Source organism: Monopterus albus, unplaced genomic scaffold, assembly GCF_001952655.1.
Source record: "Monopterus albus unplaced genomic scaffold, M_albus_1.0 scaffold115.1, whole genome shotgun sequence".
NCBI lineage: Eukaryota > Metazoa > Chordata > Actinopteri > Synbranchiformes > Synbranchidae > Monopterus > Monopterus albus.
Genome location: NW_018127995.1, coordinates 288,021 through 301,517, shown reverse-complemented (window position 1 = coordinate 301,517; position 13,497 = coordinate 288,021). Strand labels below are relative to the sequence as shown.

The 13,497-nt window shown below is 44.1% G+C and overlaps 1 protein-coding gene across 1 annotated transcript in view; it reads left to right on the top strand.

The window, feature by feature from the left end:
• The window catches only part of prkd1 (protein kinase D1), a 48,268-nt gene that overhangs the window by 22,955 nt on the left and 11,816 nt on the right, over positions 1-13,497 (top strand). The window contains exons 2-13 of the mRNA XM_020611530.1: positions 941-1,079; positions 7,672-7,803; positions 7,936-8,096; positions 8,520-8,543; positions 9,223-9,433; positions 9,602-9,679; positions 9,827-10,028; positions 10,111-10,234; positions 10,507-10,584; positions 11,098-11,265; positions 12,449-12,560; positions 13,360-13,412. Of these exons, the coding sequence (XP_020467186.1) occupies positions 941-1,079; positions 7,672-7,803; positions 7,936-8,096; positions 8,520-8,543; positions 9,223-9,433; positions 9,602-9,679; positions 9,827-10,028; positions 10,111-10,234; positions 10,507-10,584; positions 11,098-11,265; positions 12,449-12,560; positions 13,360-13,412 (1,482 nt within the window). The remainder of the gene's footprint in view (positions 1-940; positions 1,080-7,671; positions 7,804-7,935; positions 8,097-8,519; positions 8,544-9,222; positions 9,434-9,601; positions 9,680-9,826; positions 10,029-10,110; positions 10,235-10,506; positions 10,585-11,097; positions 11,266-12,448; positions 12,561-13,359; positions 13,413-13,497) is intronic.

Sequence of the window (13,497 nt, the reverse complement as noted above, 5' to 3'; positions counted from 1 at the left end):
AGCAGTCACCAGCCACATCGACCTGATCAGTGTTTGATTGTTGTGTCTTGTTGCTTTTCTTCTTTTGTCTCTCCTCTATCCACTCACCCCAACCGGTCGAGGCAGAAGGCCGCCCACCAAGAGCCGGGGTCTGTCGGAGGTTTCTTCCGTTAAAGGGAGTTTTTCCTCCCCACTGTCACCAAGTGCTTGCTCAAGGGGGATTTGTTGGGTTTTCCCTATGTAATAATATTGATAACAGTAAGGTCTAGACCTTACTTTGTAAAGTGTCCTGGGATGACTTTTGTTGTGATTTGGCGCTATACAAATAAAATTTGATTTGATTTACATTGATACTTAATGGCAATTTGGGGAAATACTGGTGTTCTTGCTCAGAGTTGCCTAAATATGAAGTTAGAGCCAGCAGCTGGCTGACTTGGTGTAAGGACTGGCAGTGTCAGCTAGCCTGGCTCTGTCCACCTACCAGTGCGTTAAAGCTCACCGAACACATTTTACTGTAGCTTGTCTAAGAGTGCTGTTGTATGGAGGGTTATGTACCAAGTTATTCTCAAAGGTTTCCTTTAATGATACTTTGTGTTTCGGTTTCTGCAGCTGGAGGAGACAAGTAGAGAGTTAATAAACCAAACAGACTGTGAAAATGGAGAGCAGTTTGTCAGTATGTACCTAGTAACTGTGAGACACACAGAAGATCAATTCAGCTGAGTTTGTTGTTTTGTTTTCCATCAAACTGACATTTGTTACATGAGAATGTGAGATTACTGGTGTTTGATTTGTCTTTTGGTGAAAGACCTTGACCCTGCCTGTGCAGACTGCAGGGTCTCCAGCCATCACTGTCAGCAGCACCATCATCTGTGTTCACCGGTGCCAACAGCCAGTTTGTGGCTCTGTCTCAGATGTGCTGTCTGTACTTTGTACTCAGTGCCTTGTTCTCTGTCTCTGTCAGATACCAGAGTGTGGTTTCTATAGGATGTATGAGAAGATCCTGCTGTTTCGTCATGACCAGACGTCGGAGAACGTGCTGCAGCTGCTGCGCTCGGCCTCTCAGATCCAGGAGGGAGACTTGGTGGAGGCCGTGCTGTCAGGTGAGAAGGGTTGACAGGCAATTTAGGCTTCTCAGCAAATAGGCCTATTTGGCTTTCCATAAGCGTCCTGAACACTGAGTGGTTGATCCAGCTCTACTCTGACCGAGATGTAGCTGCCTGCTATCGGTCTACTAATGGGTACTCATGTTTCTGAAAATGTTGGGGCAAATCATCATCACTTGGTTGGACTGTCAATCTAAGATCAGCATTTAACGTGGCATAAAACCAGTTCTGTGAAAATTATAACAGCTTTGAGCTTGGCTGAAAATCGCCACCATTTCCATTCCCTGATTTCTTCTTGTCCTCTTTTCTGTACTTTGATGTGAGAGCGCCCCCTAGTTAGAATGTTAATGGGCCCACGTGTATAAATAGAAGAGCTAGACAACAGTCTCCAAATGACACACACATTTGTTGCCATATGATGTTCAAGAAAAATCACAGTTTAATTGTGGTGAAAATTAACAGGACCTGCTCTGTAATAGATGTTTTCCATGTTGACTACAAACGTGGGAGGACAAACAAACTTCTGACTGGTAGTGCAAGTACACACAAATACATGCATGTTCCTCGTTCTGTGGTGGCGAGGACACTCACTGACTTAATGCATCCCTAAACCTGGTTCTAGCCTGAAGCCTGAAACCAAGTGTGAGGACATAACATGTAACAGCGATGGCTTGCAAAAAAAAAATTATCCACACTGACTGAAAAACATTTGATTCAATTTATTTGTACAGCAAACATTCACAACAGCAATCATCTCAGGGCATTTTACATAGTAAGGTCTAAACCAGGGGTTTTCAGACTTGACTACTTGACGTGAAACGTCATACCCTCGCCGGCTGTCAACGTTGCCATGACAACGATCTCAGACAGGGAAATGATTACGTTTAGCCTTGTTCTCGGGCCAGGATCGCTGTGACAATAGCCAAATAGAATATATTCTACAAAACTAATAATTTGTTTATAAGTAGGAAACATATACTTTATTACATTGTATCATTGCATTCCTAATATGACATGTGGGTTGGGTCTGGACTGACTTGCCATCCGTACTGAATCTGGACTTGAGTCCAGACTTTGAGAAACCCTGGTCTAAACCTTAACAGTATTACAGAGGAAAAACCCAACAAACCCCCCTGAGCAGCACTTGGCGACAGTGGGGAGGAAAAACTCCCTTTATTGGAAGAAACCTCCAACAGACCCCGGCTCTTGGTGGGCAGCCTTCTGCTTTTACCGGTTGGGGTGAGTGGATAGAGGAGAGACAAAAGAAGAAAAGCAACAAGACACAACAAACAATCAAATACTGGTCTGGTTGATGTGGCCGGTGACTGATCATCAGAAACGTAGAGCTCCAGGGTAACCTGTAGAAAGGTACAGGGAGAGAGAGAGGACACACTACGGGAGAGAGGAGACACAAAGTTAGTGACAAATAAATTAGGAATTTATAAATAAAAAGAATGGATCTCATCACTCCCAGTTTCCTTTGCAGTCTGGCGGCATTGTGTATCTTCCTTGTCAACTGATTCATGAGAAGACCAAAACCAACTGTTCCATATCAGAGCTTGGACTCTAGCTGACGAAGTCTGAACAGATCAAACTGAAAAGCTTGTTGTAGATGATGGATTCATCAGATAATTGGTTAAGCAGATGGGGGCAGAATTACCTCCATATTTATAGTGTAAACATTTTTGGCAGCCTGAAGCTAAGCTGAAATTCTCCAGATGTGTGTAATAATGATTTACTGTCTCCGATTGTCTCCGCCAGCCTGTCTGGCTGTCGTCCAGCTCAGGACTCAGGTGTTCACACCATGCTATGCTAACAGCCCAACAGCTGCTGCTTCCCAATTTCCTGTCACCACCCAGTACAGGGTGTGTGTGTTTGTACATTTGCATATTTGTGTGTTTGGGTTTAATGAATGTTTTCATTTATTCAGTTTCCCCTCTGTGTACATCTAGGATGTTCCACAACTTGCATCTTATTTTTGTGTTTTACTCCACCATTCCTATCAATAATAATAATAATAATTAATGTAACATTGTTTTCAGTTAGAGAGTTCTGGGCTCTTTATCCTGAAAGCTAAAATTGGTGTCCGGTAAAAGAAAAATAGGTGCTTTACAAATTTAAAAAAGGCACCAAGCTGTTGAGGTGTAAAGTCCTTTTGCTTATACCAGGTTTACTCCCTCTACACACATCCACAGACTTCCTGCTCAATGCCAAATAAAAGTAGAAAAATAATTGTAGTGGTGCTTCCTAAGAGTTCTGGGCTCTTTATCCTGAAAGCTAAAATTGGTGTCCGGTAAAAGAAAAATAGGTGCTTTACAAATTTAAAAAAGGCACCAAGCTGTTGAGGTGTAAAGTCCTTTTGCTTATACCAGGTTTACTCCCTCTACACACATCCACAGACTTCCTGCTCAATGCCAAATAAAAGTAGAAAAATAATCGTAGTGGTGCTTCCTAAGTGTTATAGAGGGTAAAATCTATGGTGACAGAGGCTTCGAGCCCGTTGCCATATAAATGTTAACATTACATGAACCACCACATCTGATTACACAGCCCACAGGTTAGTGAATGTGATAATACGAGCACAACGCTAACCAGAGCTAGCTAGCTGCCACCACTGACTGGGTCATCACGTCTCCGAAAACGCCGGGGCATATATCTAAATTAGCACTGCTTGGATGAACTGACCACATATTCCAAACCTAGATGGTTATTTTCTATCAAAATTTAATAAAGCTGTATAGTGACAGTCCTAAGATGAAGATTACAACAGCTTTGAGCCTACCCAGCCACCACTGTGGGACAGTGTACCATTGTTTCCATACTGTGAAGTTGTATGTAGGTCATCTGAGTACTACTTACATACATATTGTCCCATACTAAGAACTCAGACATACTACGAAGTAGGCAATTTGGGACACACACGGTGTCTGTTTCTCTTGTCTGTCAACATCTGTGGGTGGCTGTGGCTCACGAGGTAGGGCAGTCGTCTCCTGACCAGCAAGTTGGTGGTTCGACTCCCGGTTTCCCTGCATGCCTAAGTGTCCCTGAGCAAGACACTGAACGGTGGCTTGACTGGCGCCGGTGCGTGGAAGCCTGTTGTCATCGGTGTGTGAATGTTGAGTGTGAATGGTGTATGATCTCCTGTAAAGCACTTTGGCCAGTGCAACACACTGTGAGAAAGCGCTATATAAAATACAGTCACACTAATTGACACTATCCCACCATCAACGCAAGTTCATCCATTTTACAGATCTATTGGTGATATCGTTGTACTATGACATTTTAAGGGATGTTTTACCTTCAGAGATTAGCCACAGTCTTCCAGGGAACAATGTGTCCACACTGTATTATTGCAGTACTATTTCCCACTTCGCTCTGTATCAGCTGCAGTACAAGTTCTGCACAGAGCTGAGTGGAGTCATTTTAGGTACAGTGTTTAAATTGAACTTCTGAAAGGACTTGAGGTGGCAGTTGAAGCAGAAGCAATGAAAGAAATGCAAAGTGGCAAAAGCATTTTATGCATTTTATGCAAGAAAAGGTGAAGCAAACGTGCTGTAAAGTAGGTGTAAAAACTAAAAGCAGATGAAGTGTAATTTTAATTTGCAACTAACAGTTAAAATATCGTCCATCCGTGTTTGCTTTCTCTCTGTCTCCAGCATTATTTTGCTTTTCATCATTCTTTCTTCTCCTTTGCGTATTCCTTTTTTCTTTTGTACCTCCTTGTTTCTCCTCCTCACATCTCTCTGCTTCATTCTCAGCCCGTTATCCTTCGCTTTCTCCCTCCTTTGTTACACACTTTCATTCAGGGCTCTCTGCCAGTTCCAGTGACAGCTCGAAGTGTGGAGGAAACAAACAAGAAATTAACTTTGTACGGTGTAACAGGCAGCTCCAGTCAAGTGAGCTGATTGGTCAGAAATGACCTGTAAAAAGCATCATGGTAACTCCCAAAGCACTGACAGGTTTTATTGGCTGTGACTTTAACAAAAGCTGTTGTTTCCTACTGATTAATTAGCCTGTGTGTTGATTAAGTTTGCTGCGATTTCATTACTCAGCCATACAAATATGCACGTGTACATACATTGTACTGTGATTTCTACCAAGTCCTTTATACAGTATATCTATAGCTGTGCTTTAGTGTAGTGAAGGACATTCCACCACTGAGATTAAAAACCTGCGAACGACCTCCGCCCTCTGTGCTTGTTTGAGACTTGATATTTTTGTACTAACCAGCTAAAACATGGATGTAAATATGGGTGGACTGTCACACTGCTGCTGGTTTACACATTCTCCACCCACAGTGTTTGTTGTCTGGTTGTGGGTTAACAAGCTAGCAGCGAGCACTCGCTCACGGTCCTAATTCCACCTCAGAGAACTCACACACAAACACAGGGATTTATATTCAGAACTACCTAGGAACCCCCCTACACACACACACAAGTCATTTTCTGAAGCATATAATAACAGTTTGGGAGCTTGTTCAGACTTCCAAACATATATTGGCCCTCCAAACAAAAGACATAAACAATAATTTGAATAAATGGAGGTAATTTCCTGCAGCAGAATGTCTAATCAGAGCCGTATTCTGCTGGAGGACCACAGCACAGGGCGAGTGTGTGCATGTGAAAGAAAACCAAAAGGCAAGAGAGAATGAGAAACGCATGCAGAGAGACAGAAAAATAGGAAGGGAGTGAAAACCATATCCCTAACTACCCATGCTGCCTTGCCAAGCCTGCTGGCCAACCAAGCAAACACTCAGTCCATCTGTGCCCCCCAAGAGCCTCTCATACCTCCAAAACATTTACAAAATACCCCCTAACAACCCATTCATTACTTTTTGTCTCTGCTGTTGTGTTTATCTCCCTCGCCTCTTCTCTCTCCATCGCTGGCTAGTTAAAGAAAAACTAACCAAACCGGAGCGTCCTGTGTGTCACAGCCTGGTGTCCCTCCTCCTTCTGAGACAATGAGCTCTGTAGGTCCAGATCAAATGTGCCCAAAAGTAGGTGGGGACAGGAAACGGCGTGGGTAGGGTTGTAAACACAACCTGCAGGAGCTAGCGTGGCTAGTGGGCTAACAGCCATCCACCAGGTTGTAAATAAAGGAGCATTTTAAGGTTTTACTGTCGTTAATGCCTGTCACTGTCTCAACAGCGTAGCCCCTTCTGTGCTGCTTGGATTGTTTTGCCTGCAGTTAGAAAACAAGAATGTAAATGAGAGGATGGTCACTCTCATACCATCTGAACCCTGAAGAAACTGATTCTGTTGGATTGGACACTGGAGTGATGTGAACAAGGCAGCTCAGTTCATGTGAATGTGTCTCGCCCTGTTTCACAGACTTGATTTTTCCTGGCAAACACATTTATATGAATGTGTTTGAAAATAGTGCTTTTAGTCTCAGTACTGTAACTAAGGTAATGTATTACCTGTAATATCCAAACATTTAAACCATACCCAGCTCACACTCGTAGCGTAACAGGGAGGGCTGAATTGTCTTTTTTCAGACCAAAGTGGTGCAGCTTCCATCCAAAAACCATCAGTCTGCCACAAGCCTAATGTGAGCTAAACTGTCAGCGGTCACAGAAGGCACACATGCCCATGAATCAGGAGTGTATTGATCCCAAACCGCTGCAGAGCTCATTTAACCACAGCAGAGTGAGCATCCTACCTGAACTCACCTGTCTCTGACTAAATATGATGCAGCAGTTTGTATCTGGCCCAAACCGAGCATTTGTCCATGCCTGGTTTAGGGAACAGAGACATGTGGGTTTGCTTTTTAAGCCTTACTCCTCACAGTTCACGTGGTTCTGTCTTTGGCGTTGTGCCTTTCTCAGTCGGGGTTCTCAGCATTGCCAGTGTCCCCAACCGGGTCTTTGTGAAAACAGCTGGAGGATGTTTGGGCTCCGATGGCGACTGTGGCCACCGGCCCAGTCACCCCAGAACGGCAGCTGCTCGCCTTCGAGCCCATTTCAAAACCTCTTAGAGAAGGTAGAAAAGAGAAATCACTCCAGAATGATGCATGGGGTCACAGAGTCTTGGTGAGTGGCTTGTTTGCTCTACTTGAAACTCTAGAATGGTGAAGTGTTGTTTGGCTAAAATGGTATCAAGTTTGTTTTTAATGTAACTTCTCATCTTTTATGGATGATTGATTTCAGCAGCTCTTCCCACATCAGTCTCTGTGTTTTGGCAATGTAGTCAGGTCTCCCTCTGAAGTAACAGTATCAATACCACAGTGTGCACGTACTCTGTTACAAGTACAAGTCCTGCATTCAACTATGTGTGAGAGTTTCAGCATCAAAATATACTTAAGATCCCAAGAGTAAAAGTGTTGATTTGTCTTCAGCCCTTACGCTTTAGCTGGTGTCCTTGAGCTTTATGAGGAAGACCTGATTTCTTTCTTTCTTTTATTATAACTACATGGTGCACGACAAACAGCCACACAAAGAATAAAGCCAAGTTGTATGAGAAACCAATGTGCAGTTTGTAATGGAATGAAGAGGACTTATTGTGCATTGGTTCAGGTGTCGTCTTGATGGCTGGCAGAGAAACTGTCTGACTGCCTGTTGCAGTCACTCATATTTTGGTGTTCTCCGCAGCCTCAGCCACAGTAGAGGACTTCCAGATCCGTCCGCACTGTCTGTTCGTCCACTCGTACCGAGCTCCGGCCTTCTGCGACCACTGTGGAGAGATGCTGTGGGGACTCGTACGACAGGGGCTCAAATGTGAAGGTGTGCACTTAGTGGTTGTTTTCTGCTTATGAGGCCTGAAAAGGGAAACTGCTGTTTATTGGTTTGTGTGTTTCTGCTCATGTGTTGTTAAACTAAATGTCCTGTCGTCTTCTTGTCTCTCTTTGTGTCCAGGTTGTGGTCTGAACTATCACAAACGCTGTGCCTTTAAAATCCCCAATAACTGCAGCGGGGTGAGAAGGCGTCGTCCATCCAACGTGTCCCTGACTACACTGATGATGCTTTACTGGTCAGTAGTCTGGTGTTACAGGTGTTATAACCAGAGCCCCTCTCTGGTTTTTGTCCTCCCTATTTAAATACATGAGGACTGTGTTCAGTTCTACAGGTGTATCTAATAAAATTTGGCTTTAAAGTGATGCACAGAAACCAAATACCACTTTAACTTGTGCAGACCACGTCAGCATGTGGAGCACCTGGCTGCTTTTTGGCACCAGAGGAAACAAAAATGGAGGCAGCTCTGGGCCTTCCACGACTCCCAGGTGTGGCTACAATCAGAGGAGTTGAAGAAATAGAAAGAAAAATCATGTAATCTTTAAATAAAAAGCAACAACCGTGGACTTAGTGGTCTAAACATGAAGCTCACAGGTTTGCTGCCAGTGTGTTTCAGTGGTTGAGAGAGAAGTACCAAACTGCTTTGCATTTATTTTTTTTAATTAAACCACCTGTCTTTGTCTCTTTCCTTCTTTCTCACTGTCCAGTCTCCAGTCAGTCCCAACATGGAGGTAGGTCCCACCCGTTTTATTCTACATCTTTCATAACAAGTGTCTAAATCAAACCGAGCGAGTCTCACAGAGACGTTCACACTTGTCATTTATGTTTTTAATTAATACACAGAGAACACGGGCTTTAAATACGGAAATGTATTTCTTCACTAATGCTCTGTGTTCATTCATTACATTTCCCCTTTAACAGATTTTTTCTGTTTTATAAATCTATCAGAGGCTTGAATTAAAAGCCCGAGCTTCATTTTGTTGAGCTTTTGATTTGAAGAAGGTTCACGAGCAGGGATAAATTAGTTTGACCTGTTTTAAGTTGCAGCAAAATAAGCTTTGTACCTGTAAATGTAAAGCTGCACGTACCACAAGGCCAGAACACACATATCATCCATACACGTTATAAAGAACAACACAGGTGAGACTGGCCTATGGACCTGACTAAGAGGTGGAGTAGGGCCCTACTCACCCACATGTTTGCTCCTGATGATGAACTGATAACACCCAGTTAATGGGATGATAACATTCAAGTGTAAAACTGCAGAAGCCTGATAGTTCACCTGTCTGCTGGAACCTGTTCTGAGTCCCAGTATAATGTCTGTAAATGAATCCCCTCCAGTAAATCTGTCCAGTGATGTCAGAACCAGTCTTCTGTACTGGTCACCTGATCTTTGCCTCCTCCTCCTAGCAGAAAAACCAGTTAGATTACTTCCCTGGCAGAGAGCGGCGTTCCAGCTCGCAGTCGTATGTTGGCCGCCCCATCGAACTGGACAAGATCTTGTTGTCCAAGGTCAAAGTTCCCCACACCTTCCTGATCCACTCCTACACCCGACCTACGGTCTGCCAGCACTGCAAGAAGCTGCTGAAAGGCCTGTTCAGACAGGGGCTGCAGTGTAAAGGTGAGCCTCTGCAGCCTTTCCAAATGTTCATGCCTCCACCTCAGCCTCCTTCCTTGTTGGTGTTCAAGCATTACGGTATTTCTTGCATACTTGCATACATACTTAGACATGTGAGGCCGTGACCTGCTGTGACCTTATGGCTGCCCTCTTCATTTGTTTCTCTCTCAGATTGTAAATTTAACTGTCACAAGCGATGTGCTCCCAAAGTACCAAACAACTGTCTGGGAGAAGTTTCCAAAAACGGAGGCATGTTTGAACACACTCATACACATTCACTCACTTGTATGTATGAGGACCTGGAGCAACATACCTACAAACATAACCTCAGCACAAAAGTTGACCAAGGACTGAGATTTAACACTACTGACCCAGACTTTTCCATTTGACCTGCAGAGCTCCTGAGCCCGGGGGCGGACTCAGACGTTGTTATGGTGGAGGGTTGCCTTGATGACCATGATGTGGACAGAGGTGGCGGCCTGCTGGATGACCTGGATGATGTGCTTTCATCAGAGGGGGGTCTCCTGCTAGATGCAGTGCCCGGCGACTTCTGTGACCTGCACGACTCCGACCTGGACGAATCCTCCCGCGCCATCAGGTACAAAAACGCACACTCGCACATACACATACTGGAAGTAGACACACAGATCTGAGGTTGTGTGTGTTGTCCCACCCCGCAGCCCGTCCACCAGTAACAACATCCCTCTGATGCGAGTAGTTCAGTCCGTCAAACATGCAAAGAGGAGGAGCAGCAATGTGATGAAGGAGGGCTGGATGGTCCACTACACCAGCAAGGACACTCTGGTATCTGACCGCTTGTTTGTCTGTGCACATAGGTTTGTGTTGACAGAAGCAAAGCTGCTTTTACTCTTCAGTGATGGTAAAATGAACTGAGTTGGGTAAAAACAGTGATTGTTAGTTGCAGCTGTGTGGAGAACTGGCTTTGTTCTTCGTCTCTGTCTCAGTGTCCTCGCTCCTCTGCACACTTCTGCCTTTCATTCATTCTTATCATCTCTACTCACCCATCTGACACTTCTTTCCATCTTTCCCTTTTCCTCTTCATCTCTGTGTTTCAGAGGAAAAGACATTACTGGAGACTGGACAGTAAATGCATCACACTGTTTCAGAACGACACAGGAAGTAAATACTACAAGGTAAGACGACCTGCTGCACCGTGCCCTGTCTTTACTGATGTCCACTGAAATCTTGATTTAAATGAGGAACAAAGCATCAAAAACACAAGTAAACAACTTTATAAATCTGACAGGACACTCAGGTAGTCACTTTTCTGTGTGGACACATTTGGGTCGCTGCCAAAAAAATCAAGAGTCGATATCCAGAGTTCTAGTTAAGGTAGTTCCCAGTATGAGGTGAGAGAAGCGCATGTGAATGACTATAGACTGCCAGCTTGCTTCCCATCATACACCTGTGCTGCTGGGTGGGAAGCTGGTGATGGATGACATCCCTCGGATGCCATTTTTAGTTGGTCTGGCAATGCTGCTTTCTTTTATCTCAGTAAATCCACTTAGAAGCGGTTCAACTATTAACTGGCAGCTGTTTTACTTGCATACTGTACTGCCTCACACGTCTGTGCTCCGCAGGGTACAGCGTTGCTTTATTCTTTGTGACGTCTCCTGAGACCTGCCCTGCTGTCCTCCTTTCTGCAGGAGATCCCTCTGTCAGAGATCTTATCCCTGGAACCAGCTCAGACCTTCTCTTTGCTTCCTGATGGAGCCAACCCTCACTGCTTTGAGATCGCCACCGCCTCGCTCGTCTACTACGTTGGGGAGAACCTGCTGAGGTCTGAGTCGTCTGTGAGCGGCAGCAGCCTTCTGGTGAGGCAGACTTATTGAGATACGATGCTCGGCTTCGTTCATGTGGTGAGATAGGCTGTTCTCCTGTACTTACATCTGTCTGCGTCCATCTCTCCACACTGGAGCCGTTCTCACATTAAAGCCTGGCTTGGAGTTCACTCACGAGGTTTTGTCATCACCTTCAACCACAGAGACGTGGGTCACGGTCTGTCCCCATATATGACAACATTACATACTCATCTTAGGCCACATGGTAACAACTGATCTAGGTTCTCAACACCTCCTTCCAGTGACTAAGCTCTGGAGATGCTGTTGGCAGAAAAACGTTTTTTAGCCAGTGGTGGAAGGAGTACTCGGATTGGTTACTGAAGGAAAAGTAGCAATACCACTGTGTGAAAATACTTTGTTACAAGTAAAAGTCCCACATTTAAAATTTTAAGTAAAAGTGCTAAAGTTTTAGCATAAAATATAAAATGCCAAAGGTCAATGTACATCATATTATTCAGTTATAATGACTGATTAATTATTGTGTACTTCACATTTAATGTTGTAAAGATGAAGCTAGTTTTAATTATATGGGCAGCTTGTGAACGTAAATCTTATGATTATACAGTATTTGGTTTTATAAACCTCATTCTGAAAAGTAACTAAAGTTATTGATAAGTATAGTGAACACAAAGTGAAATTCAGTGCAAAGTATGAAATAGTAGGAAATGACTCAGCGTCCAGCTACTGTACCTCAACATTGTACTTAAATACACTGTTACTGTCCACGTCTGTTTCTAGCAAACTAAACTTTCACATCCACAATGAACTGGCACAAATTTTAACCCTGCAGATATTTGCAAACAATTTTTTTTGTATTTGTTTATTTTTCCAGGGGCATGTGCAACTAAACACCGTCACACTCTGTCAGCTGATGCTTTACATATGGGGCGTCTATCGAAAAGCTAATTTGCAGCCCCCATCCCTGGTTGGGCTTTTAGGAAATGGGTTCAAACATCCAGGAACGAAGAGAACGACTGCTGCCACTAGGGCGCTGACAAACTCACAGACGGGTCCAACACTAGAATTAAAGAGATCAATGTGCATTTCAGGGCTCCAGGGGTTTCTTTAAACTTTCCTCCACACATATCCACTTACTGAACCCCCAGTTCTTCAGGTCAACAGTGCTGTGCTAACTGGTTTCACTGGCTGATTTCAGGTCAGTGGTGTGGGACAGGATGTGGCTCGGATGTGGGAGATGGCCATTCAGCATGCTCTCATGCCAGCTGTTTCTACTGGAGTGTCGCACTCGTCCCACCGCGCTGGACACAGTAAGACAAAAACAGCTGATATACTGTCTAAACCCTGCACAGGTTGATGTTGTTTGTCTGTTCATTTGGTTTTCCATGTGCTGATTCATGCTTTAAGTAGTTTAGGAGGGTGGATGTAGAGGAAATAGTGTAGAAGTGTTGGTTCCCCTCTCTGCACTAACATGCCTGGTTGTTTTGTGAAGCTATAATTTCAGCCTCATTCAGTCCAAACTCATGATATGCAGCCAAATGTTGTTCGACTCTTCAGAACTTCATTTAAAATTTTACACCCACCAGATATGACACAGAGAATGCTGCACTCTCACTGCAGCCGTTAGCATGGCAGAGAACCTGTCTGGAAAGAAACTGGGCACAGTTCCAGCTCAGGTATTCATGTTCCTGCTGCTGTTGAATTCTCCTGCAGACTCTCAGGGCCATTGACACCCACACTAAAGTCTTCAGAGATATTTCAGACCTTCACTGACGTCAAAGTGAGAATGACTAACACTTCACTGTGGTGGCAGTGCCTTCTCTGACTCTATGTGTTCACCTGTGGGGAAAGCACACTAAAATAATACCATCACTTCAGATTTCTAGCATTTCTTATTAATACACGGACTTGGACACTGCTAAACCCACGGGCGACACTTGTGGGAACAGAAGGGTCGCCCAAAACAGTTTATAAAGGTTACATTTAATGATTTTTGTTTTAAAATAGATGTGTCATTTGAAGTTAAATTGTTAATGTCACCGATGATGTCTTTAATGATGACTCACTGTGAATGTTTTAACTCTGATCATGTTTGTGTCTCATCACCAGAGGAAGTTTCCATCAGTATTTCTGTCTCCAACTGCCAGATCCAGGAGAACGTGGTGAGAAATCGCACACGGTACCCAACTCATACCCCCGTCACTGGTGTTCATGCAGAGCAGGCTGTTCTTGGTCATGTAATCTGTG